At 46.6% G+C, this 24,888-nt stretch overlaps 1 protein-coding gene across 1 annotated transcript in view; it reads left to right on the top strand.

Moving 5' to 3' along the window:
• Positions 1–14,816: 14,816 nt before the first annotated feature.
• Positions 14,817–24,888, top strand: part of GLG1 (golgi glycoprotein 1) — a gene marked incomplete at its 5' end in the record, with an annotated part of 34,906 nt that continues 24,834 nt past the window's right edge. Inside the window, 3 exons of the mRNA XM_010143108.1 lie at positions 14,817–14,849; positions 17,503–17,589; positions 21,828–22,043. Coding sequence (XP_010141410.1) covers positions 14,817–14,849; positions 17,503–17,589; positions 21,828–22,043 — 336 coding nt within the window. The remainder of the gene's footprint in view (positions 14,850–17,502; positions 17,590–21,827; positions 22,044–24,888) is intronic.

The following is a 24,888-nucleotide window of genomic DNA, read 5'->3' on the forward strand; positions in this document are numbered from 1 at the left end:
AGTCAAGCAAGAAACCAGCAGAAAACTCCTTACAAAAGTTCTTAAGGAGAAGCAAGGAGGGTGGTTTGGGGTTTTTTTCCAATCCTGCTGCCCACCCAGATCAACTAGTGCATGTTGTTATTCACCAACTCTTCGTCGTCTTCCTGAGCTCTGAGACACTTCGCTTAAGTACACCCACGAAGTCCCAAACCCCTTTTGCTGCCTAATACAGATGCAATGGAAAGCTCTTTACCCCTGAGAACGATCAGATGACACCGAATCATGTGGCCCCTCCGTGCCTCGTGGCAGTGATGCTTCTGTGGTTCTCTGCTAAACGCAGGCATCAGTAAAATGTCAGTGCTTCAGCACCTCAGGAGGTGTGAAGACAATAGGCTTGTCTGGGCAGGGACTCCTCACAGTACGCTTATGCTGCTGTAGTGACATGAGCGTTTTATTTTGGAGGTAATTGCTTTCACTCATCCGTTTTCCAACCCTAAACCAGGAGAAGTTTTCTTGTGCAGAAACAGGTTCGTGTTTTCCTACGGTATCTTCTGCTTGACCTCGGTGTTAAGGCAGGTTTGGTAATTTGTTAGATTAGCGGTTATAAAAATAGCTTTGTTAATATGGTTGCCTTGGGTGATCTGGTAGATGCTATGTTATAGCTAGAAAGGTAAACCTGCATTTACTAAATCCAATTTTGCAGGCTTCAGGAAGCCTGAAAATGTTACTTTTGGAATGGCTGGCCTCTGATTAAATGAAAATTGTTTGAACATGGCAGTTCTTAATTCGCTCTAGGGCTTTTCTGTCCTTGCTGCTTGCTTTTGAGGTCAGTGGTGATGGAGGTGGTGTATTGCTGTGCCCTCTGGATTGCCTGGGCATAGAGCAGTGAAGCACTCGTGTGGGTGCCAAGCCTGGCACTCACTGTGAGCTACATATATTCAAAATGCAGATGGTAATAATACACACAAAGGGGTGGGAGTGGGGGGGAAAGACCTTTAAAGGTCCCTTCCAACCCAAACTCTTCTAGGATTCTGTGATCTTGCTCTCGCTGTGTCAGTCACGTCTCTTCCTTATTGTGCCACCTGAGTTCAAATGCAGTTTATAGAAAACTGTGTACAATAACTTCTCGTTCATCAAGGGTTGGGAAACCCCTAAGGACGCCATTTAAATGCCGAATAGTCGCTGGAGAGGATTTTGCTCTTGAGTCCCTTCTCAGTCTGCTCTCGTCTTTTAGATGCCTCAAATGCTTGTTGTCTCACATTTGGACTCTTACCCAAGTGATACCAGTGGAGCTTTGAATGCTCAATTTCGGTATGTATTTTGCTAAGATTTAATTTTCACTTAAATTAAAAAATGAAGTAGTGTGGATGCTCTGACCTCTCAGCGTTACTTGGAAGTATCTTTGTTTGATGTATCCGATACCTCTGGCATTCTGGGTTTTATCTTTTCTTAAAAATTGTCATGGAACAATGATATCTCGGGCCTTTTCCCTTCTCTGTATTATATGGTAATCCTAACGTGTGTAGATAAATTATTTGGTAACCCAGTGGGTAAATTTTTAAGTTTTCTTTTCCTTTTGTGTGGAGATGGACAATTTTTTTCACCCAGCAGAGTTAATTCTCACCCTGAGCAAGATCTCTTAAGGCTGGTCAAAGACATTGTGGGAGACCAGAGTAGGTGGTTCTGCTTGCAGTGTCGGTCTGTTCTTACAGCATTCAGATCTCTCCTTGCTGCTGCAGAAGTTGCACTACCTAAACGTGTTCTTTTCCTTTTCATTCAGATAGAAATCTGCGTGCAAGGGATTTAAGTGTTCACGCTTGGTGGAAAACTGAGGGTGCTGCTGTTAGCTCTTCCCCCTGCGTGACCCCAGTTGCAGCCGTGCAAACCGGTTTGCGTTGTGTTCCCCTGCCGCTTGGGTAAGAACAGCTCAGGCTCTGGAGTCCTGTTCTCCAGCGTTAGCTGCTGGGTGGCGAAAAAAGTGTTCATTCTGCTTGGCTGCGTCAAAAAGTCCTCCCTACGTTCCCCACTTCTGCAGCAGGGACTGTCTGGACTTCGACATCAACATACTGGAAGTGACTCTAAAAACTAGCTGTTGTCTGACGGGTGTTTCTGTGCCTGTAGAGACCATGGGTTTGTAACTTCAAGTTTATTTCTTCGCTGCAACTGGGCTTCAGGTGGTAGGAAAACCTTGCTTCAGTGTGCAGCTTCAAATAGGTGAATAGCTCAGGACTACTGAGGTCGCCACCAGAGACTAGAATAAAGTATTTTCTATCATGTGGCAACTGTTGCCTACTATATACTTAAACTCTGAAGTTCTCTTTTAGAAATAATCGAAAATTCAGGTTACAGCAAGAGGAAGGAGTAGTGCTGCCCCGGTGCTTGCCCGCAGCCCTTTCTGGCTGGCTCTTAGCTCTGTGTTCCTGAGCCTTGTCATTAATTTTGCTGTTTGTCAGAAAAAATCAGAAGGAAGAATAACGAGCAGTTGAACTGTTGATTAAATTCCTGCATTTCAACAGGGGAAAATTGTCGAGCAGTGATACTGGTGGTGGTGGTGGTATGAAGCTGGCCGCAGCAGCGGTGCAGTGTGGCAGAGACCAGCTCATTGCTTTTCTCCCCTTTCCCTTCCTCCCCTGTTATTTTCCCTCTATCGTTATTAGCAGAGGAGCTGTAGGTGTGCTCAGTCTTTTTAATTGCAGCTTGTCTTTATTCATAGCTTTTTAAGTAGGAGTTGTGGAAACAGTAATTGGAAGGATTTGCAGGCAGGTGTCTGGCTCTCCCGCGCATACCAGTAAGACATCTTTCTGCTAACGTTGCCTTCCGAAAAGCTCTTCAAGCTCCCTTCTAAACTCAAGCATCAGACACGTCTCTTCTTTGTTGAAAGTTGCTCATCTTTGCAATACTAGTCAGCTGTAATTTCATTGCTTGGCTTAAGGGAAACTGTTACTGATGTGTCTGCTTACCATGGTATCATTTTAAATCCTCCAAATTACCATTACGGTCAGAATTTTTGAGCAAAATGCTTGGCTTAATGGTTCTATATAGCTATTGAGCTGAGCAGTTCAGGCTGAAAAACCCTAGTGCTTTTTGGAAAGGAGCTTGCAGAAAAACAAAGTGCTCTCAAAGCCAAGCTCCTGTGGCAGAGGAGCCGGATGCCTGTGGAGAAGCGTGCTGCAGCTCCGCGCCCCGGGCTTCTCCCGGCAGCAAGGTCAGCTTGAACCCGTATCCAGCCTCGTGAGGAAGCGCAGAGCTTCAGTAAGATGATGTATGTACAGTTTCCTTTGTTTTAGTCCTTTAGGCAGCAAACAGTGAACTGAGGAGAGGTGCTTGCTTTGGTCCTGCAACAAGGCTTTTGTTTGCGTGTTTTGAAAGCGAGCAGGAAAGGGTTTTTTCGGTAGTTTGTTCCTAATCCCATGGAAACCCAGCCTTAACAGTGGCTGTGAAGACTTACTCATGTTGATTTTTCTGTTGAACAAAATCCAAGTGATTTTATCCAGGGTTAAAGTAAACACTGCAGTTTGCTTTTCTTCCAGTTCTCTAAGGAGCGCGTTGTGATTCATCCAGGTGAGCGGCCGTGTGGCTGGGTGCACCACCTCGCCACTCCTGTGCTTTTGAAGAAATTATTGCCAAGCAAAGGAGGGAAAAACGCGTTTCAATGAGTTTGTGTTTTATATCCAGTCTCTTAAAATGACCTGTGGCTCGCATCTGCCTTTCCCCTGTATCCCGTACACCGGTTGCTGGCTGGCCTGGGCGCTGTGCATCAGCTGGTGGCTGGTGACTCATTTCCGTACCGGTGCGGATGTCTGTAGGAAATGGTTCGGGATAATGCCTGTCCTAGGAAATGCAGCTCCCCCGTGAGAAGGGAACAGGCAGCAATCGCTTCCACGTGGTGCGTGCAAAAGCTCAGTCCTGTAGAAAAGCCCAAACGGCCTCTCGCGGAAGAGCACGTGCTCAGCTCGTAGCAAAGGGTGAGTCTGGGAAACTGCTGCGTGATGCTGCTTTAGGGGGTTTTGATTTATTTTATCTTGCTTCTCTGTCAAGCTTGAAAACAAGCTGCCATTTATACTAGCACAGTTCTTTAGGTAAGTGCTCTAAGCATTTATTTAATCAAATATTTAACCATGCTTTTCAATAAGGCTGCTTTCGAAAGGCAGGCTCTGCCTCTTGGCCAAGCAGAAACGAAGACTTTTCACATCAGTAACAGCATTAACATTGTTTGAAAATGTTTCATACACCCGCGTGTATAAAATCTTGGTGCACGAGTAAAGTGAGATGAGGTGCCTTAGCCGTGCTGTGTTGCGCGAGTCTCCAAGAGGAAAACCTGCATGTCTGATGGTGATGGGGTCTGTGGCCAAGCGCTGCGCCCAGCAGCTCCAGCCTGAGTCACCACCCGGCTGCTGTTACTGGCCGAGACGCTTGCAGCTGGGTCCAGTGTTGTGATGTATAATCCGTCTGAGTGCGGGGTGCCCAGCAACATTGTGAATCAGCTGATTTCATCTTGTTTTTCTGGTCTTTTCTTTTTTTCTTGTCTGTGGCTCTTGTGAAAGGAGAACCAGACGCCAGGGAAATCAATTCACCACAACAATTTGAGTGGCTCCCAGGCAGATTGATTTAAATAAGCAAGAAGCTGAGATTTGAATAATTTCAGCCTTGCTTGAACACTCTAGTAATTTTTCTAGAGTTTTCTAGTCTGGTGGCATTATTTTGCAGCTAATTTTAGCTTTTATTGCTAAGCTTGGTGTGTTTCCTGACTAAATTGATATGATCTGTAATTATTTAAATGCTTGCATCTTTTCTATCTTTTTACTAATGTTTAAAAATGGCAAGACATAATCTACTGAATTACTTTTCCATGCATCAAGCTGCTTCTGGGGAGAAATGGAAACTTAATTAAAATACAGAGGATGAGTATTGTTACAGTAGAACTGAAGTGCTGAGCTTAAATGCTGGATCAGAACAGTTGTTTTACATGAAAAGACTGCTAATACATCAGTCCAGCTTTCCTGGACATTGTCACCTTTGAGACTCGAAAAAGTGATCTAATTTTTTCATTCTAATGGTTAGAAAAAAAGATTTTTTTTTTTTTCAGTTCCTCTTCATCACTTCAGCTTCGAGGTATTGAAACCAGTTGTAATTGAGAACCTATTTTGTCCGTATGTGTGGAAAAGGCTCGTTTGTCTGACGCTGGCAATGAGCTCCCAGAGGAGGAAAGGACGGTTTGCCGTGGCAGTGTACTAGCAGGTTCCTGAGCTGTGTACCAATGGCTTCGAGATCAGAAGCCCCCACCACGGGTCCCTCGTCACACAACAGTCTTGTGACGTGGTTTCACCAGCATCCTCATGAATTTTGAGTTTGGTGCCCAGGCTTGTTGCTTGATGGTCCCTCCATCAGATGGACTCGGTGGCTGTTTCAGTCCTCCAGCGTGTGAGGAGGGAGGACCTGGCTTCTGGCTGCTTGCCCCCTCTTGGATTTCTCCACTTTCTTGGGCAGAGAGACTGGTGGCGGGCACCTCTTTGTGACTAAGGCTTCCGCTGGCTTATCCTGGCCAGTGTTTTTTGGCTGAGCCAGATTTCATTTAAGAGTAATTCGTGTTTCTGAGAACTGCAAAACAGATAACGAGCTGTTTAACCGGGAGCGCAACAGCGTGCCTGTCCACCTTGAAGTTTTGAAACTCATCGTTGAATGTCTTCTAGTTTTTTTTTTTTTTTTTTATGAAGGACGTAAAACCGGTGGTTGATTGTTGTGAGCTGTTGTTTGGGAAGCACAGCTCCGAAGCTCGGGGTTGCGTGAGGAGCGGGGGCTATTTCAGACGTGCTTCTTGCCAGCAGCCCTTCCCGTATGGGAGGGACTCGGAATGGAAGCAGGGCATGGTGCTGTTTCTAGGACTCCCTAAAAATAGCCTACAGACTTTCTGCTGAGTTTAGCAGGTGGTGGTGAGGCTCCAGCAAAACGGATCTCACGGGAAAAGCTCGTCCAGGGCTGGAGGACTCCTAGGGGCTGCCGAGCCAGCGTCCTCGTTCTCTGCTGCAGTGGTGCTGCTTGGAGGCTGCTGCACGGTGGACCTCAACGTGCTTCAACACTCTGTGCTTGTTTGCATGGATCGCACTGTGCAGGGAGGCAATGCTCTTTCTGAAGAGAATTTCTAATCCCCTCTCTCTGCGACTGCTGCCTCTCCAGTGTGACGGGGTGTGCTAGCTGGACTAACCAGAACAGGGAAGTTTCTTAGAGAGAACTGGAGAGGGAATGATGTAGCGAGCCCAGCTCTTTTTCTGACACAGGCTGATCTCTTCAAAGCGTTTCAAAATCCAGACTTCTGACCTTTGGAAGTTGCTTCAAGTCAAGGGCTTGCATGCAGCGTGGCTCCTCTCAGCTCCCACGTTATGTTTGACATAACTTACATTGGAATGCGTCTTAACAGCGTTTTAATTGAGCTCACCGTAGCGTCAGGGAGCCTCAGGTTGCCATCAGGTGTTTGCGGCAGCTTTTTCATTGAGCTTGTAAGTGCTGGAATGAAGAAAGAGGGTGGACGCATCTGAGGAGCGGTGCGTGGCCACTGAGCGTTTGGTGTAGGGTTTTTGCACGTCTTGAGTAGTACTGTGATAAAATTGACACAAACTGGGAATGATAAAAGCCAGTGATTGTGGTTAAAGCTGAAGTGTGAGAAGAGCTGCAGTGGGTTATTTTAACAGCAGGGTGTTGCCCAGCTCAAGGGTTCTAGTTCTTCACCTGCCGCTTACTGCAGCGAAGGAGTGACTGATGTTTTTGGGCCCCTAGATCTTCCAGAGAAAATTCCAGTGGTTTATTTTAAATCCAGCTGTTAGAAGTGGCTGAACACTGCTGGTGCTAAGGCCACTCTTGCTTTTGAGGGAGACTTCCCCATCACACTTCATCTCTCAGGAAGGCAGCTGGACTGACAGCAGAGGTCCGGGAGTCTTTCAGGAAATCCCTTACAGGGTAATGGCATTGTCCAAGCTGGCAGGCAGGGTCACTTGGTACATCCTGCCCCTCCTTTGGCATTGCAAGGTGACAAAAGAGGTGCTGAATATTGTGTGGGAGTTTGGGAGGGCATAAGCCACGGGGAAAGCTAAAATAGTCCTTTTCTTGCCACAGCGAGAGACTCATGAGATGCTATGGAACAGCTTCCACAGGCCTGTTTATCCATCTGTAACATCCAGCACTTTCTGGAGTACTGATGTTAAATGTAATTGTACCCCCATTGCTCTGATCTGAAACACTGACGTTAGAGGTAACTCCAGGTTTATTTTGTCCCTATCCTTAAAACACTGAGGCAGGTGGAGGGAAGAGGGGAACTCTCACTACCATCCTGAAGGATGGAGAGAAGACTTCAAATTAAAGTGTTCTTGTGGTTTCTGGTTAAGGCCAAAGCAGCTTCTTTGAGCTATTTGATTTTTATTGCCTCTAACAGAGTAGGAGTTAAAAATAGCTGAGGCTGCTTCCCACCTGTTTGGATGCTCATCCTATTTTGGTTCGGAGGTGGAATGCGCGAGTGTAAATCACCAGGATTAAAGCAGTGCTGATCACGCCCCTGAATAATGGGCGTGAGCTGCTGATGTGCCTTGGTGAGGATAGTCACCCTGACTGATGTGACGCGAGCCGGAGGAAAACTCTCCTGGGGAAGGAGCTTTGGAAGCTCTGTGTGGCTTTCAGCGTGGAAAATCGGAATCATGAGCCCACATGTTGAGTAACAAAGACAAATGTGACTCTTGGCTGGTTGGGCTTTTAGAACATTGTTTATGCTGAATGAAGCAAGAGCCCTCAGTGGGGGATGCTGGTAATGATGAGAGATGGTATCTGGCACACCAGCCGTGGAAGCGAAAGGAAACTGCCTGCAAGTGGGGAATGCCGGCGCTCGATTGCTTTGCTTTGCAGCATAGCACTTCATTAAGTTGTGGGATGGGGAGATGAGTAAGCAGCGATTGCTCAGGAACCTGCGCTGGAGCGCTGCGCTTCTGCTGTGCCTCGGGATGTGGGGCGTTTGGTACGAGCTTTCGTCTTAGCTTCTGTGCAAAGCTAGTGTAGAAAGGATTTCCCGAGTTCCAGGCCATGTGCAGCCAAAACCTCGTTCTCCGAGGAGCAGAGCACGGTTAGGACAACGTGCCCCTCTGGGCAGGCAGGGGCTCTACTGTGCCACGTTTTGGGTGAAACTGGGTCTTGGTTGTGAACTGTTCATGGCTTTGGGGGAGTGTTCTGTCGGGTTAAGCTCAACCTGGGGTGCTGTAGAGTGTGTACAGTCAAGGTGAATTCTCTGTATTGGGAAGAAATGATGAAATTCGGCTTGTGAAGAGATGATGAACACGTTTGATAAAAGCTGTTGCACTGGTATTATTTGTTGCAGCCTCTGTTCTTTTCTCCACTCATTTCTCCTCTGTGTCCCCCAGCAGTTGGTGTGAAATACTGCCAAACCCCTGCTGCCCATATTGCCTCTCTGACTGGAATACCCTGCAGTTATTCTGGGACGTTTCTGAGTGGGGTTAAGGCAGAGAGTCGTCCAGGGAGGTAGTTTGAGAGTGAGGTTGTCTCAGCAAGGCTTAAATAGATGTATGGGCTGGCTGCTGCTGCTGGTGGAGATGCCGCTGTGCTTTCCCAATAATCTGACGGGTGTGGCAGGACTCCTCTGTAAACTCCTGTGGACTAGGCAGGAAGACAACTCTAAACCGGCAAACAGTTTGTCAGTCGGTTCCCTGAGTCGGGTTCTGCCAAGAGCTGGAGCCGGTGGTGAGGAGGAAGGACTGCAGGCTCCCTCCTGGTCGGTGGGCTGTCAGGTTGGTTTAGCAGTCCGCTGGGGATTCACCCGGCTCCAGCAGTTCTCCTTCTCTCTTGTGACTCTACCAGCATCCCTGCAAGCCTTTCAGTCTCCTTTTGGCCAGCGCTGTGAGAGCTTTGCAGGAGCAAATCCTGCACCCTCCCAGCTGGATCTGCAGCTCGCTGTCGGTGCTGTGCTTAGGAGCAGAGCTCCCTTGTGGAGGACTGTTACAGGAGATGTTCTCGCAGGTAGCAAGGCTGCCAAAGTTCGGTAGCAAACACTTAACTTCAGGGGCTGTCCTGCTCCCTGACACATTGGGGCTGGCTGGAAAGCCTCCAGGAGGAAGAGAAGGGGCTAAGGCAGGATCAGAAAGAAACATCAGGGGCAAATGTTTTGATCGTGTCGAGTGTTAGAACGTGTGGATCAGTGTTGAAGTGAGAAAGGTCCCTTCTAAGAGAGCTTAAAGGTTTGAGAGTCCCCCACGCAGGAGGCAGAAACACCAGGGACAAGAACGGCTTGTGCAAGAGGCTGTTTCTCATGAAGCATGGCCCTTCCTGCACAGAGCTGCCATGCAGCCCCCCAGCACCCGCTTTGCAGCTCTGCACAGACCAGGCAGCTGGGAGAAGGTGATCTGCTGGTGAGAAATACCCAGCGAGGACGTTTGGCTTGTTAGGTGTCTGAAATCATGCCTTTCCTTTAACTGCACCATGATCCGCAGTCCCTTCTGATGCATCAGAATTGAAACCGGAGCATCTTCTGCTGGCAGTGGTTGCACAGGGTGGGATCCGCTGCGGAGGAAAGGCTGCAGCCTGCTGAAGGCTCTGCTTCATGTCAAGCACACGTGAAAGGAGCAAAACGGGACAATAACTAAAATTCTATTGACTTCTTGTCAAAGCTACGTAGGAAAGGGTGGGACTTGCTGAACTTGCTTGGTGTTTGAAGCAGGCACTGAACACCTGCTCCATCCGCAGCTCCTTTGGCCCCGGCTGCTGGGCCAGAACCTCAAACATGCTTGTCTTACTGGTGTGATAGCCCATGAGGATAGAAAACATCAGCATGGGTGGAAAAGCTCGTGGAATCTCAAATTCAGGTAAAACGTTGAAAACACGAGTTGCAGAATTTGGTGTTTGGGGTGATGCCCTATTTGTGCGTGTGTGTGTGAAGTGGCCAAAGAACTTTGATGTTCATACACACCGTTCTGGGGTGCTTTGGAGGTGGTTGTTAGGTGTTTGGGTATAAACCAGGAGTGCCTGACCGAAGCAGAAATAATTACTCGGTCAAAGCGGGTTTTGGTGTTACAGGCTTTGGTTTGCTGTAAGTAGGGAAAAATTATATATGTAAAATAAGTTTACTTATTTATTACTTTAGTATGTGGAAGTTACAAACTTGGTAACTTTGGTGCGTGATAGGTGCGCAGTACCACACTTCAAACTGGCTTTTTTCAAAGCATTAATGATGAATGCAGAGGGGTTGTGGGGTTTTTTTTTGCTGACATGACAACACCGTGTTTGTTTTTGTACTAACAGTTCACTGGCATTAGAGGGTGTTTCCAGCTCAGCTCAACAAGTGTAACTTTTATTGCTAACTAAACATGTAATTAAATTACAAAGTCTTCTCCTCTGTTTTGAACTTAAATTATCACTGGTTTAAAGTTTGGGGTGTTTTTATCACACATGACTCTTCCAGGATTGCAGGATGTGTGAAGACGGTTTACTGTAGCCATATGCTTGTTGGCACAGAGCACCAGGATGTTTCAGTAGGTTTGAAGCACGGGTGGTTTTTCTTCTTTCACAAAAGCTGTGTTGATTCTTTCCTAGACTACCGTATCTGTTCTTGGTTCCACAGATCCTTCTGCAGAATCATTTCTAGTGGTTGCCTCGGGAAGGGATTGGGTTTGCAGGAGGGTGGCTCCCCCTCTCTCCTTATCGCTGCCTTTCTAGCCCGAGCTGTTTTCTGGTGTCGTAAGTCTAGCTAGCTGGAGACCTGCAGGTTGAATCAGCTCCTGAGACCTTGCTGTCCCAGCTGGGTGCGTGCAGTGCGAAGGGATTGCTGTTGACTGTGGGAAGGGCACAGCTAAGAAGTCGTTTTCCTTTATCAGCCTGATACCTCCTCCTAGGAAGCTCCCAGGTCAGCAGGCCTGCTCTACCACCTCCCTACAGAGATTAGCAATAAAGGGGTATGTCTAGGACAGAGTGGAAAACTTCAGCACTTCAATTAACATCATTTTCTAATTGACATGTTTGATCTTTTTGCAGACTCTTCCTAATTACAGGGGGAGAACATCTACTGGGTTCCTCCCATCCACAAACCAATTGCCTTTTTATTTTGCCTCATGCTAGTTCTTGGTGGCTTTTGCTTGAGGAGATCCAAAGTTTGTTGCCCTCAACATCTGAAGATTATCCATAGTTAGTGTTTGAGATAGGCCTGGCCCTTACTTCTGAGCAAGCATGCTACTGCTCTTGCCTTGAAAGAATAGTGGAAGTGCCTGCTGTCATCCTCTGCCATGCTCTAAGGAGGGATTAAAATCGGGGAATAAAGGCGCTTGTGCAGTTGACTTCAGACTCTTCTATTTGCATGACGTTTGCAAGGGAGCAGAAGAAAGGAAGGTCAAGCGACTGCTGGCGATTAAAGTAATTTCTGCAGAGAGTTCTCCCAAGACCTTGCGTTTCATCCATGGTAGTCAGAGAGGATTCTTCTCCTGCTTTTCAAAATCCAACGGTGCGAGTTATTTTCGAAGGATGCGATGAGATAAGACCGGCTCAGATCTGGTTTGTATGCACAGTTGGAAAGGCTCTGGCTCACGCTGTGGGAGCGATAGTAACTGCACCCCAGGCAGCGTGCTCTTCTCTGGTTCGTTGTATTGCTGGGAACCTGTGTGATGATGGTCTGTTTCTGAAGCCTGGGTAGTGCTGGTGGGTCGTTCGTTTGCCGAGTAGTTTTGACCTAGTTTTATGCCGCTGCTGAAGCAGAGAAGTCACCGGACACCATGGCTTGCTTCAGCGAGCTGGGGTCTGTCTGGTGGGAGAGCAAAGGCGCTTTGGAACACAGCGGTGCGGACAGCCTCGTAGTCCGTGGGTGGCAGGACTTCGTACCAACCCTGGCAGCTCTCTGTAGAGGCCACAATGCTAATGCAGTGTGACTCGTGTCTGGTGTAGGTGGGTGAGTGGAAGGAAACGCTGCCTCTGTTCAGGTTTTCTTATAGCTGGTTCTTGTTCTAAGCTCTGCTTTTCCTGGGAGGTAGGAAGTGGTGTTCGTACTCTGGAAGGGGAGTGTTAGTGCGCAAAGGAGTTTGGAGAGCTTTTTAGAGAACTGCAAAGGGAAGCAATATATTCCCACCAAAGCTGCTAAACAGCAAAAGCTGTGAGCCCAGAGGCACATGTACTTTCTGTACAGTCTGGTTTCAAGCCTTCAATTAGCAGATGTAAGAGGAGCCCTTCTCCCTCACTAATCAGTGGAACATCCTCTATGCCATCAGCTTCCTCTCCTAAAATGCCGGTCTGGGCTGGTCTCTTCTCGTTCCCCCTGCCCTGGGGGTCTCTGAGTATCCACGTTCCTCAAGCTCCCCACGTGGGAGTGACACAATGCAGCTTTTCTTGCTGCTCAACTGCTCTAAGTGCTAGTTTGAAACTTACCTTTTTTCCACGACTCTTAGTACTCAAGCGTGTTTTCTGTAAGGGCTCTTGTTTGGAAGGGTTCATGGGTGGGTGTAGCGGTTGGAGAGCCACAAGCTGTCTCCTTAGAAAGGCAGAACTGGTATTAATTATGCTGGGGAGATTTTTCTTCCCTTTCCTCAAAACTCAGCCCTTCAGTTTATCAGACACAAGATAAAAAGGATTATTTATCTCCTTTTGCTTCACTTAAAATGGGAGAAGCAGGTCAGCGTTGCCACTGTGCCCACCTCCCCTACGTTGCAATGGGAGGAGGAGGAACGATGAAGCTTTCACCTAACAGGTGGTCGTCTTGTTCCACATTGAAAGGATTAGCGGCTGGATCTTCCACTTTTGCATGTTTAATTCCTGGACTGCGAATGTGTGCAGTACTAAAGCTGAACAGTTCAAGTCCTTTTTAACTTCCATTTCTCTTCTGGGAAGAATTAGGCTTCATTTCTCGGAGCTGAGGTTTGCAGCAGAGTGCAGGGAAGACGAGTATTTCAACATGAGGTATTTTCAGGTTGTGTGTTTCAAAAAAAAGCTCGTTTAAGCTTCCCAAGTCAGTGAGAAGCAGTATGTTATCTTCTTGGGCTCATCTTTCCAGGAAAAACAAGCTTTAATCTTTAGTGGTTCTGAAGCAAAGGTTAGTAGGTTGGAGGATGCAAAATTAGCTGAAGCAACCAAGAAGGGTTTGGGGGGAGTGATCGATGGCCCTTACGAATTCTTGTACTTGCAGATGTGTAAGTCCTGTTCTTTGGAGGAGAACTATAGTGGCAGCCTTTATATTCATGTAAAGAAACTATCCTTGACTAAAAGTCTGAGACAGCATCTTCAGTGGAGGGTGTTCCTGTCGCCTTTGACATGAGCTGAGTCTAAAACCTTCATCTGATGCTGAATGATTGGGATGGGTGCAGAAAATTAAGGAAAAATCACTCATAAGTCATCATGATAGCGTTGATCTTAGAGGCTGCTTTAGAACGCAGCAATTTGGATGTCATTTGGGTTTCGGCTGCAGGAATTGGTTCTGCAGTCTGAGGATAACAAGCAGGCAATCTGCTAGCTTTGAAAAAAAGTTGATATCCTGATTTTCAAATTTATGGTTACTTTGGGAGATACGTTTTTAGATGGTAGCAGTCTGACCAAACTGCAATTAATTACTGTGATCCTTCAGGTACTGTTTTGGTTTTTTATGTTCTAAGTGGAACTGCTGCTTCCTGCTGTACAAAGTAAAAGTGCTTTAGTTAATAATGGCTGTAATTAAGGACTTGGAAGCGCTTCCCGTGCTCTCTTTTTGCCATAAACTTGTGCTCTCTGACACAGCCACAGTGCGAGTGTTGGCATCACACGTCATGCCACGGCAAACGCACTGAAAATCTCTTGGGAACGTAGGCTGCTCGCTCCCAAAACTGGTGAAATGCCTCAGATACTCGAGGGCTAACGTGTTGGTGTCAGTGACGAGTTTAAGCTTTGAGTGGGTTTGAGTGTCTGTGGCTCTTAGAGTGTGTCTGGCATCTGAAATCAGTGGAAGCGGAGACGTTGTGAGTCAGGTTGATTTCTCTGTGGGTGTGATGGGCAGGTGATTTTGTCCTGCGCCTGTGCTGGTTTGCTATGGAGACGAGATACGGGTTTGTATGATTAACTTTTTCCACGGAGTTCTCCATTGCGAGAGCTCCTCAGGCTGGCAGGAGGACAGGCTGGTTTGCAGCCGGAATTCTTTCCGAAGCGGCTCCCCATGGAGCGTGGGCATTTCTCCGGGACGCGGTGACTGGTCTGGAGGTTGTGCGTTAGGAATCGTCAGGTGGATTGTCAGGAGGACACAGCAGTACCATCATTCCTGTAAAACAAAGGACAGAGGAAACGTTTTTGAAATTACATGTGAATATCGGTGTTACCAGTTTCTCATGGTTGAAGGCGTAAATCTCAGGGCTGCTTTGGGCCAATCCCTTCACATACAGCTGGAAGAAGAGATGGTGCTTCTCAAATAGGGAATACGGACGCCTCGGTCGGGGGAAGGAAGCCAGCCCTACCTTTCTCCTTCAGTTCTATGCATGAAATTATTTTTTTCTTTAAAACTCTGCTACCGCATCTCTGTTTTCCCACAGATGCTTTTTTGCCTGTTGAGTTGGGACAATTGTGCCAAGCGCAAGCACGTTCATTATGTTTTTGCAGTATCTACATAAGTGCTGTTACTTTTGTGCCATTTACGTTCAGCATCGTGTCTAAAGTACCTGTTATTTCTATCCTTTCAGTACCGAGATATCCTCGCTCTTATCATGCAGGTTTTAAAACTCCCTATTGCTTAGGTCATATTGTTTCTCACCACGAAAATGAGTTGACAGTGTGTTCATTTCCAGAAGTTTATACTCTTGTGTCTGTGAAATGCATCACATCAGTAGTGAACTGACTCTCCTTTTTTCTCCTTTCAGCCAGATAATGAAATCTCCTCAGACTGCAACCATGTAAGTATTGCTTTGATTTATTCAGTCTCTAGTGATGGCGTTCGCACCTCGCAGCCCTTCTCAACCTCCAGTATTTTGCATAGGTTGGTAGTTTGCCAAAGGCGTTAATCGGGACACGGTGGAGGTTCTGTCCTGGCCTGTGGAGGAAGAACACGAGGCAACATCTTTAACCCAGTATAACCACTGTGGTCTTACTGGAGACTTCAGAGTGGACCATATCTGAGAGCTTTATAACTGCACTTCTGTCTTCGGGGAGGAGAGCAAACGTCTTTCCGCTTTTACAGCTGGGGGGTGGTTCGCGTGAGCGATATGATGTTCTCCTTTTGGGGAAGATGTGAGCAGCACTGAATTGAATTTCAGCTGTCGAAGCCTTCTGTATTCCTTTCACAGCTGCTAAATTCTGTGACTCGCTTGGAAAATGTTGTGGGGGTGTGCTATTTAGAGGCAGTTTGAAGCACTTGGCTGGTTTTAGAACAGATTTCTTCTCTGCGCTGTGTTTAACAGTGAGCAAACTGTTAGCCAGTTTTCAGGCTGTCAAGCTGACTCTTCAAATCCCGAGACTCTCAAAATCAAAAATAATCAGAGCTAAGATTGATACTGGGTTTCCTTTGGCTTCTCTCATTTGCATTCTGTTAGAATACACCATGTCACGATCTGTAGTTGTTTGGTTAGCCCTGGACACAAAGTGCAAGCCTCGGTGATGGTCGTGGGTTCAGATGCTGTATTTTGGTTTATTATTGGAAGATACATCCCTGAAATGAAGCCTGGCTGTGCTGCACAACTAGTAATTTCCAGCTATGTTTATAAATTAACCTTTAGCACTGCGCTGCCTGACCGACCGCACGGCAGCTGTAATTCTCTGCGGCGCAGGGTTGGATCAGATGAAGGGCACGTCACGTCTCTGCTTAAGTCTTTCCTTTGTTTGAAAAAGAGAAAACGTCAGTAATTAAAATGTATCTACCTGACATTTAGATGTGCCGACAGAAATTACCTGAATGAAGAAAGGGGAGATTCTAGAGATGAAAGACGGACCTTTCCCCTGCTGGATTAAAGGACAGCGTCTCTGCCGCAGGGCAGATACTGGACTGCTGCGGATTGTAGAAGCCAGTCGGGAATAGGAAGTGTGGGCAAAGTCTCATTTTCCCAGGCAGAAAGCGGAGGGGAGTGATCGAATGCCAGACCACGGAGAGAGGTGTCTCACGTCCAGATGTTTTCTTTGCCTCTCTCTGCAGTCTTTGGTAATGCAACTGCAGATCATCTCCCAGGAAAATACCTGCCTAGCACTAAAATCTGGATTTTTAAGCTGCAGGTGTAACCTTTCTTCTATCTGGGGGAAGGTTCCTTTGGGGAGCATCTTGTTTCGAGACTCCCCAAAGTTCAGATTAGCAGTGCAGAGGTGTGTTCTTCTGGTGTTGGACCTCTGGCTGGGAGAGGTCTGCAGCACTCTGTGGTAACAGGTTCCCTGTTTTATTCCCTTTGATTTATTAACCCTATGTATTTACAACTAACTCCTTCTGAAATACCCTAGTCTTCCATCCTCTCCTCTTTTTAACTTTTCACAACTCCAAAACCATGATACGAAGATGGTGCAGTTGTGCTGATTCTGTTGTTAGTTCTCTCTGTGTGCTTCCACCCTCTTGGGGATGACGTAAAACTGCTTTCCTCCTGTACGAGCGTGCTTTTGCGTTTCTGTAGTGTTTTGTGTACAATTGAAGCTTCAAAATAAGAGTTTGACCAAACTGCTTATCTTTTTGAAACTAATTTGATTTTGTCACAAGGGCACAGTATTTCAAATTATTTTTTAAAACTATTTAATCTTTTTCTTAAGGAAGAATGTTTAAATGCAACTAAAATTCCGAGAGAAAAGTGAGTGAGCTAATAGAGCTTTTCTTGGGTGACACCTCAGCTATTAATTTGCGAAGGTTTTGCTATCTTACCCTGTATTTGTACCTTTTGGTGCCTCAGGAGGGCATCTGGGATGTGTTTATCTCTGCAGAGTGAGACTTACTCAAGAGTGGTTCTGGCACAATGCCCCAGTGCCTCGAGGTTCCTACATGAGCTCATCTCTGGCTCCTGGGAGAGCGGTCGTCCTTCCTGAGGTGCTTTGCAGTCTCGCCTCCAACGCCTTGTTGGGCTTAATGCGAGAACCTCCTTCATCCAAAAAGCTGTCTGGTTGCACGCCCTCACGGAAGGAACCAGCTGCATTGTCTCCTTCCTTTTTTCACCAGGCTTTTATTAGGTTTTCAGCGTGAAATCTGCTCACGTTGAGGACTTCATTTGTTTTAGATCATGGCAGACAAGCGGTGGTGGGCTAACGACACTGCTAAATATGCAGCAGGTAGCGAGTTACTGCTTTCGTTGTTCTATTATTCCCATTATGAAATTGCCTCCATGAGATATATTTCCTTTTAATGTGTCAGCTCATGACCTTATGGAGAGATTTGTAACATTCTGGATTTGTCCAAGAGGAGAAAATTATTGCAGACTTCAAGGGAAACAGTTGTTGTCAAGGAGAGTTTGCATGGATTGTTGCTCTGTAGGATGACGATACAGATTCGGAATAAATGATGTTTCATTCTTTTCTGAAGCAAAATATTTGCCATTCTCCATGGGAAGCTCTTAAACTCCCTTTCTACAAATGCTCTTTCTTTAGCTCTTGTGGAACTACAAGCTGAACCTGACTACGGATCCGAAGTTTGAATCCGTGGCCAGAGAGGTCTGCAAGTCCACCATCGCAGAGGTAAGCCGGAGGGAAGGCGTGGCTGCTGGCGAGGCACTAAGGGGTGGGTTTCTTTTAGTTTCTTTATGATAGCAAATAGTGTTTGAATAATGTCTTGGCTTTGGGGAAGCTCTAGTTGTACGTGCCAAATTCTTACATGTAATTAGTTCTATCTCCTTGCAGAAGTCTGGTTGTCTTAGTGGTGCCAGCGTTAGGAGTTAGTCCTCTTGCACACCTCAGTCCACCTTCAAAGATTAGTTGATCAGTCAGGTCTTTCCTTGTGCTCCTGTGCTCTCGAGGCACCGTGCTCAGCCGCACAGGAGCTGACCCAGCTCCAGATTTTTCCCCTTTGTGGTAGTTTCCAGCTAGGCTTTAGGGGAAGCAGAGGAACCAAAGCTTTTCAGCTGGCTTAACTCATGCTCTGCAAAACACTGTGTATCCACCAGTGTAACTTCACCTACCCATAAACCTGCCTTTTAAAAAAAAAAAAAATCAGTTTTTTCTAGACGATGACCCCTTTGTGGCTTTTAAAGTAGGTTTTCTTGAAAGACAATCAGCTGCACGAATATCCGATTGTCTCCCAGCCCAGGTTGTGTTGGCAGTTTATTTGCCATAGGTCTGGCTTTGACTGCTACAGACTTTACTGGATAGGGGGAATGTGTCAGTGCTCAGAGCAGGTTGAAGGTGGCTGTTTCCCCAAGTCCTCACGTTTTGATGGCACCGCCTACATGGTTCCCCAGTCTTTACAAAGTTTTCATTTGTGAGGAACACACAGAGATCTGAGAAATTGGGGGTGCCAGCAGCAGCCTGGCTCCAGGTTTGGGAATTAGTAGTGTAGTTGAGGGGTACTCAGTTGCTTTTTCTTCATGGCCTGCCAGGGTTCTCAGAGTTCTGCTTCCCCTTCTTGGCATCAGCTGAGCCGTGGTAAGAAATTTAATGGAAACCACTGTTTAGTAGGAGGAGACATCAAGGAAACAGTTGATACAGGAAGGTTAGAATGTTTAACAGTGGAAGGAAACAGCTTGCGTCGAAGGGTTCTGTTGTGTTTGGAGCTCAGTAACTCCCAAAAGGAAACACTGCAAAATCTGTCAGATCTCACTTACTGCAGTCATAGAAAAGATTATATTTTTCGGGTTTACGTCACAGAGCTGCTGCAGAATTTTTCCAACCAAGAAGTTCTTGAAAACCCTCTTTTAACAGTCTGTTTAACTGCTGCTTTGGAACAGTGATAATCTGGCGTTGTTGCGTACAGTGTCCTCTAAATCAGGGGTGTGATGGCCAAAGGCAGTGGCAGAGCGTGGCATTTTAGCTGTACCCGAACTGCCAGCGTTCCCCTTGTTTGTAGTTGTGGTGAATGGTAACACGAGCTGCTGGTGTTTGGCCATTTGGTGAGAGGTTTTTATTTAAAGAAAAAAAAAGCTGCATAAATAACAATCTCATTTGTTTGATCTTCTGATACTTAATACTGAGGCAGGTGCATAAACTATTCCCCTAGGTTTTAAACTCTCTTTAAAACTAATACATGTGGTGGAAATATTCTGCTAACATACAGCGTTAGCCAATTAATATTTTCCTTTAATCACACTGACGGGTGTTTTCTTGCTAGCGACTGAGCTCTGATTGTAAGTATTGCTTTGTAATAAGAAGAAAAGACAACTGGAAGAGTAATTTCCAGTAAAAGCCATTTGGGATTTGGTGACTGTCCTTACCGGGTACGTCCTGAAAAGTCCGCCTTTAATTTTATCAACTAAATACAGATTTATATATCAACTTTCTTCTTAACTGTCACAACGTCATAAAGTTTTGGTGATACCTTTAATCTAGAATTGGAGTTGGCCACCCGACGACGGTGGTTCTTTCAGAAGTGGTCAGGCGATTGCTTGGTCTTTTGCACAGTTTGCTGGCTCAGGCCATGGAGCTCTGGGCTCTTTCCAAAGCCGGGCTCTTCCAAAAACAGCATGTTGCCGTTGTGTGCTGGTTTGGCTCGTGATGCTTGAGCTGAAGTAGGGCCAAACCAAAGACGCAACTTGCTTGGAGAAAGCTTGCTCAACTCTCTCCCTTACACTGTGCAATGACTAACACATGTTTTCACTTCCTAATGTATTTTCTGCCTTATCTATAACTATTTTGTTGACCTCGGTAACCACGTTTTTCTAATAGCTGTGTTACAGCCTACATCTGCCTTCAAATAATGGCGTGTAAAATGCTGCATGTTTTATCTGTCATACAGAAAGTAATGGTCTCCGCTGCTGAGGCAGAGAGATCTGTTTTATTCATCTAGTCACTGAATCCCAGACTTGCGGGGTTGGCAGGGTCCTCTGGGGATCACCCACTCCAACCCCTGCTAGAGCAGGGTCCCAGAGCAGGGTGCCCAGGGTGGCATCCAGGCGGGTTGGGGATCTCTCAGTGGCAGGAGACTCCACCACCTCTGTGGGCAGCCTGGGCCAGGGCTCCCTCACCCGCACAGCAAAGAAGTTTCTCCTCCTGTTCAGGTGGAACTTCCCGGGTTCCAGTTTGTACCCATTGCCCCCTGTCCTGTCTCTGGGCACCACTGGGCAGAGTCCGGCCCCTCCTCCTGACCCCCCTGTAGCTATTGATCAGCATTGACGAGATCCCCTCTCAGCCTTCTCTTCTCCCGCCGCGAAGCTCTCAGCCTTCTCTTCTCCAGCTGAGCAGCCCCAGGGCTCTCAGCCTTCCTCAGCACAGAGACGCTCCAGCCCCCTCAGTGTCCTCGTAGCCCTGTAATGTTGCATGTTTTATTTGTTATATGGAAAGCAACGGCCTCAAGCTGGAGCAGAGAGATCTGTTTCATTGGTCTAGTCTGACCTGTCTGAGTGTGTCGCAGGATGCCCTGAGTTAATTTGATCCTCGTAGCCCTGTAATGTTGCGTGTTTTATTTGTTTTATGGAAAGCAATGGCCTCAAGCTGGAGCAGAGAGATCTGTTTTATTGGTCTAGTGTGACCTGTCCGAGTGTGTCGCAGGATGCCCTGAGTTAATTTGTGGTTGAATTAGAATATATCTTTCTAGAGGTGGCTCTCTGTTGCTTAAACTTTCCAGTATAAAGATTCCAGTTTGTATTTGAGACCTGTTGCAAGGGTTCCCTGCCTGTTCCCTTAGCGCTGCCCCAGCTCGGTGTCCGATCCCGGCTGTGTTATCGATTGCCGTTGATCTCCCTTCAGATTGATGAGCCCTTCAGGATTTGTGCAGGAACAAATCTTTGATGTAATCAAGTCAACCCATGTATCTGTGGCTTGAAAAGCTGTCACCACGGAACTTTAGTGTCTGGCGTCAAGTGCGCTTTCTGCGTCAGCACCGCTGTGGTTTTCAGCGTATCCTGGACTGGGGACACCAGAGCTGGGCAAGGGTTTCACCACGGGCTCTCCAGGGTTAGAGAGAGTCTGTGTCATCTCAGTCCTCCTTGGAGCAAGGCATTGCACTGCCCCTGTTGCAAGACTCCTCGGGGACCGTCCTCAACTGGTCAGTATCCACATTTTCCACTTCTTTTGGAAAGCCACTGTCTAAACCGCCTGCAACCCTTACTTCCAGAGGCGATGGGCTTGGCCTCCCTGTCTGCCTCCCCACACAGCGCTGGCTCTGGTTCGTGTTGGGGACCTCCCCCTTCGTGTACGCTGCTTTTCTAATCCCTGCACAGCCTTCGGCCTGTGTTAGCCCTGATTTTTACCTTCTCTTTAGACCACCACGTAAAATGGATTAGCACCAACAATCAGTTCCTATAAAAGCCTGATAAAAATGAAAATCCTCATAAAATTCCTTTATAGTAATTTTCAGCTTCCAGCAAGTAGTAACCAGTTCAATAAATACTGTCTTGACTTTGGAATCAGTCTTGCTTCTAGCCAGAAGGTTCTATTGTAGGAGGTCAGGTGGCTAACGGGGGTCCAGGTATGATTTAGTGGTGGCGTCGTAGGCTCAGCTTCCTGAATACGGGTTTGTTAAACTCGCGCTTTTCCTACAAATCCACCTGATTGCAGGGGTGATGTGATATTCTGAAAGATGATTATTGAGCAAGAGGGTTTATAATCCTCAAGGTCGCTGCATTTGCTTTCTTCATACTGGCACACACGAGGTGTTTCTCATTTTGGAAATACTTTCAAGTGTTCTGACTTACCGAAAATCAAACTAAAGCCTGGAGGGTTTCTTTGCGGATGCAAGTTTCTATGAGGATTTTATTTAAAAAAAGGTTGAATTCAGTAGCTGCCGCCACTGTGGGTCTATTTATTTATTTATTTATTTTAACCAGATCAAGGAATGTGCAGATGAACCAGTTGGTAAAGGCTTCTTGGTGTCGTGTTTGGTGGATCACAGAGGCAACATCACGGAATACCAGTGCCATCAGTACATCACTAAAATGACGGCCATTATCTTCAGCGATTACCGGTTGATCTGTGGCTTCATGGATGACTGCAAGGCTGACATCAATCTCCTGAAATGTGGCAGCATTCGACCTGGAGAAAAGGTATCCAGAGAACGTGCAGATAGTCAATATGCTTCTGAAAGTCATTCGCTGACGGAACCTGCCGTGGAGGTTCTGCAGTAGTAGTGTTGTTAACGGCCAACCGAGGAAAGACACGGCGTATCTCACCTGTCTGAAAAGGGTCACGTCCCCGTTCTGTACAGTTCCCTTTTCGTACGTGACGAGGAGTTGTTCTTCAGAGATGACTTTCATTTGTTTTTCCTTCCCCCACTGCCGGTGAGCTGGTAGTTGTCTTTTTGATCCCTTTGTCAGGCCTAGTGACTCCAAGCACTAGATTCAAGCAGATCTTTTGCTGGGCTTAGTTCCCGGTCCGGTCGGGTCTGCTGCGGGAAGGTCATCAGGGTCGTGTGGCCTGTGCTAGAACCGTTTCTGCTTTCTCAGGTTGTGGTTGATAGGCTGGAGCAAGAGCTTTTATCTGGTCACTTCCTTTTTCCCCTGCCCACCCAAAAATGGTTGAAAGGCACATAGTACCTCGGGTCCTGTTTTAGTAGTACAGACTTGTTAATGCTGTGACTAAGTCAATGTTCTTTTGCCATATGAGACCTAAGCAGAGGCTGAAGCGAAGAACAGTCTGTGGTGCCTGGATGTGGGGTTATTTTCAAGGCACTGTTTTTCCCTGTCTACTTGGACACAGCTAATGCAGGCAGCAGTCATGTAGTGCTGCAGGAGCGAGGGGCTGCTTTTATGGTAAGTTTTCATGTTTAGGGATAAAGTTAAAATTAGCCTATCAACTTCTTTCAGTGCTTTTTAAATGATAGCTCATACCCTTTTAAGAATTTGTCTCTTAAAGCAGCTATTAATGAGGAGGTGAAAAGATTTCACAAAAAATCGACACTTTTTTGGTTAAAAAAGAAGTTGTCCTCGTTGTCGTTAGCTGCTGTAAGCAGCTTCACATCCGTAGTGCGTTAGGTCGAAGTGCTAATGTATTCCAGAAGACTTAGTTGAACAACAGAAGGCCCCAAAATAAGTTTTCAAGAACAAAAGCAGCCGTAGAAGTGGGAGGAACTTGCAGGGGCCACATTGTCCTAGTTGTTGTTAGCTGCTGTAAGCAGCTTCACATCGTAGTGCGTTAGGTTGAAGTGCTAATGTATTCCAGAAGACTTAGTTGAAGTTGTCCTCGTTGTCGTTAGCTGCTGTAAGCAGCTTCACATCCGTAGTGCGTTAGGTCGAAGTGCTAATGTATTCCAGAAGACTTAGTTGAACAACAGAAGGCCCCAAAATAAGTTTTCAAGAACAAAAGCAGCCGTAGAAGTGGGAGGAACTTGCAGGCGCCACAGGCTGGAGGTAGGAACAGCTGAGTAACTTGCTTTCTCCATACGGTAAAGGCTCCTTCTAATCCTGGGCTGAAGGACCTCACGAAATGGGAGATCGCCCTTAGCACTCAGCGTAGAATCAGGAGTGTGACGTGGGAGTCTGGGTGACAGGTCTGCATATTACTGGGAACAGGAGGCAAACTCTGGGTCGCCGAGTGTCTGTGGGACAGCAAAGCGGGTCACTGCCAGCGTTCTCTGGGGGTCAGTGCGGTTCATGCATGTTCCTCACTTTCTTGGTACCCAACCCAGGGTATTTTGCCGTGGTTTGTGGTTTGTCGCTGTCTGTCAGATGATGATTTTGTTACCCTATCATCGCTTAAAGCAATTCAAGTATTTGATACTGCCGTGGAAACAGCTCTGAATGGCTGTGCAGGCGTTCCTTTTGTTGGTGTTCTGTCCCTTTTCTACTTTGGAGAAATCTCATCTAGTTGACTCCCATCAGATGCTCGTTCGGGTTTTATTTCCATGCGGTAGCTTCTAAGAGCTGCCTGTAGAGAAGCAGTCATTACCTTTTGTGAGCCTGGACAGAGCTGTGCATGCAGTAAATAGGACCTGGACACCCACGCGGGAAGATGGGGGCAGAGGTCCACCCCTCCTCTTACAGATCCAAGCGCTGCTGGACCACTCCCTCCATCTGCATCAGGCAGGCAGCAGATTGCAGTACGACAGCTTCGTCATAGTAACTGGGCTAAACGGGCTGGTTTAACTGGGAAGGGCGCTCTGGTAGGTGTGCTGGAATTACGCTGCTGCTCGAGGCTCCTCTGCTAGCTAACCGCTTTCCTTTTGTAGGCTTCGTTTACTTTTAGCTTGCTGTCTATTTCCTAATTGAATTCTGTTCTGATGGCTGTTGCTTCTGGTGTGGTGTTTTCTGTTTGTTCTTTTCCATGTTTTTTGCTGGTTTTCTGTCTTGTGAGAGCGATCAAGTACAGCTTGGAAGTCTTGATCCGACTGTAGATTTCATTTTGCTGTATACAGCTGAAGGGCTGCAGATGCATCAATTGAAAGCATTAAGTTTTGTGAAACACCTGTGGTGTGGGGTTGTTTCTGATTTTTTTTTTTTCTTCCAGTTAATGAAGAAATATTTGATAGTAGTTTCTGTCTCCTTTCCAGTTGGCTGTAGCGCTTTCTAGCAAATTTGGTTTCCTGGTATTTAAACCTTGCTTTGTCTTCCTGCAATAAGGATCTAATCTGAAACTGAGAATCGCCACGGGGCTTTTCTTCTTGGGCTGCCTATCAGAATCCTCCTTTCCCAATCCCACTAATGTCCAGGATTGTATCCACCTAGTGGGCAGTGTATCATTGTCTTGGTGCTGGATTTAGCCCTGACATCCAAACTGGAGCTGATTATTTGCCACAGTGAAGGCTGCGTAAGTGGCAACTGCACATCTGTTGTAGTACTTGACCAGATAATAGTATTTTTGAGATTCCTAAAAAAAAGATACATTAGGAGACCATTGTTTGCCTGCTTTTTTTCTCCCGTAAGTGTTCCAAGTACAGCTGCTCTCCCTCTTTCC

The sequence above is a fragment of the Buceros rhinoceros genome, unplaced genomic scaffold (assembly GCF_000710305.1).
Source record: "Buceros rhinoceros silvestris isolate BGI_N320 unplaced genomic scaffold, ASM71030v1 scaffold1459, whole genome shotgun sequence".
NCBI classification, from domain to species: Eukaryota; Metazoa; Chordata; class Aves; order Bucerotiformes; family Bucerotidae; genus Buceros; species Buceros rhinoceros.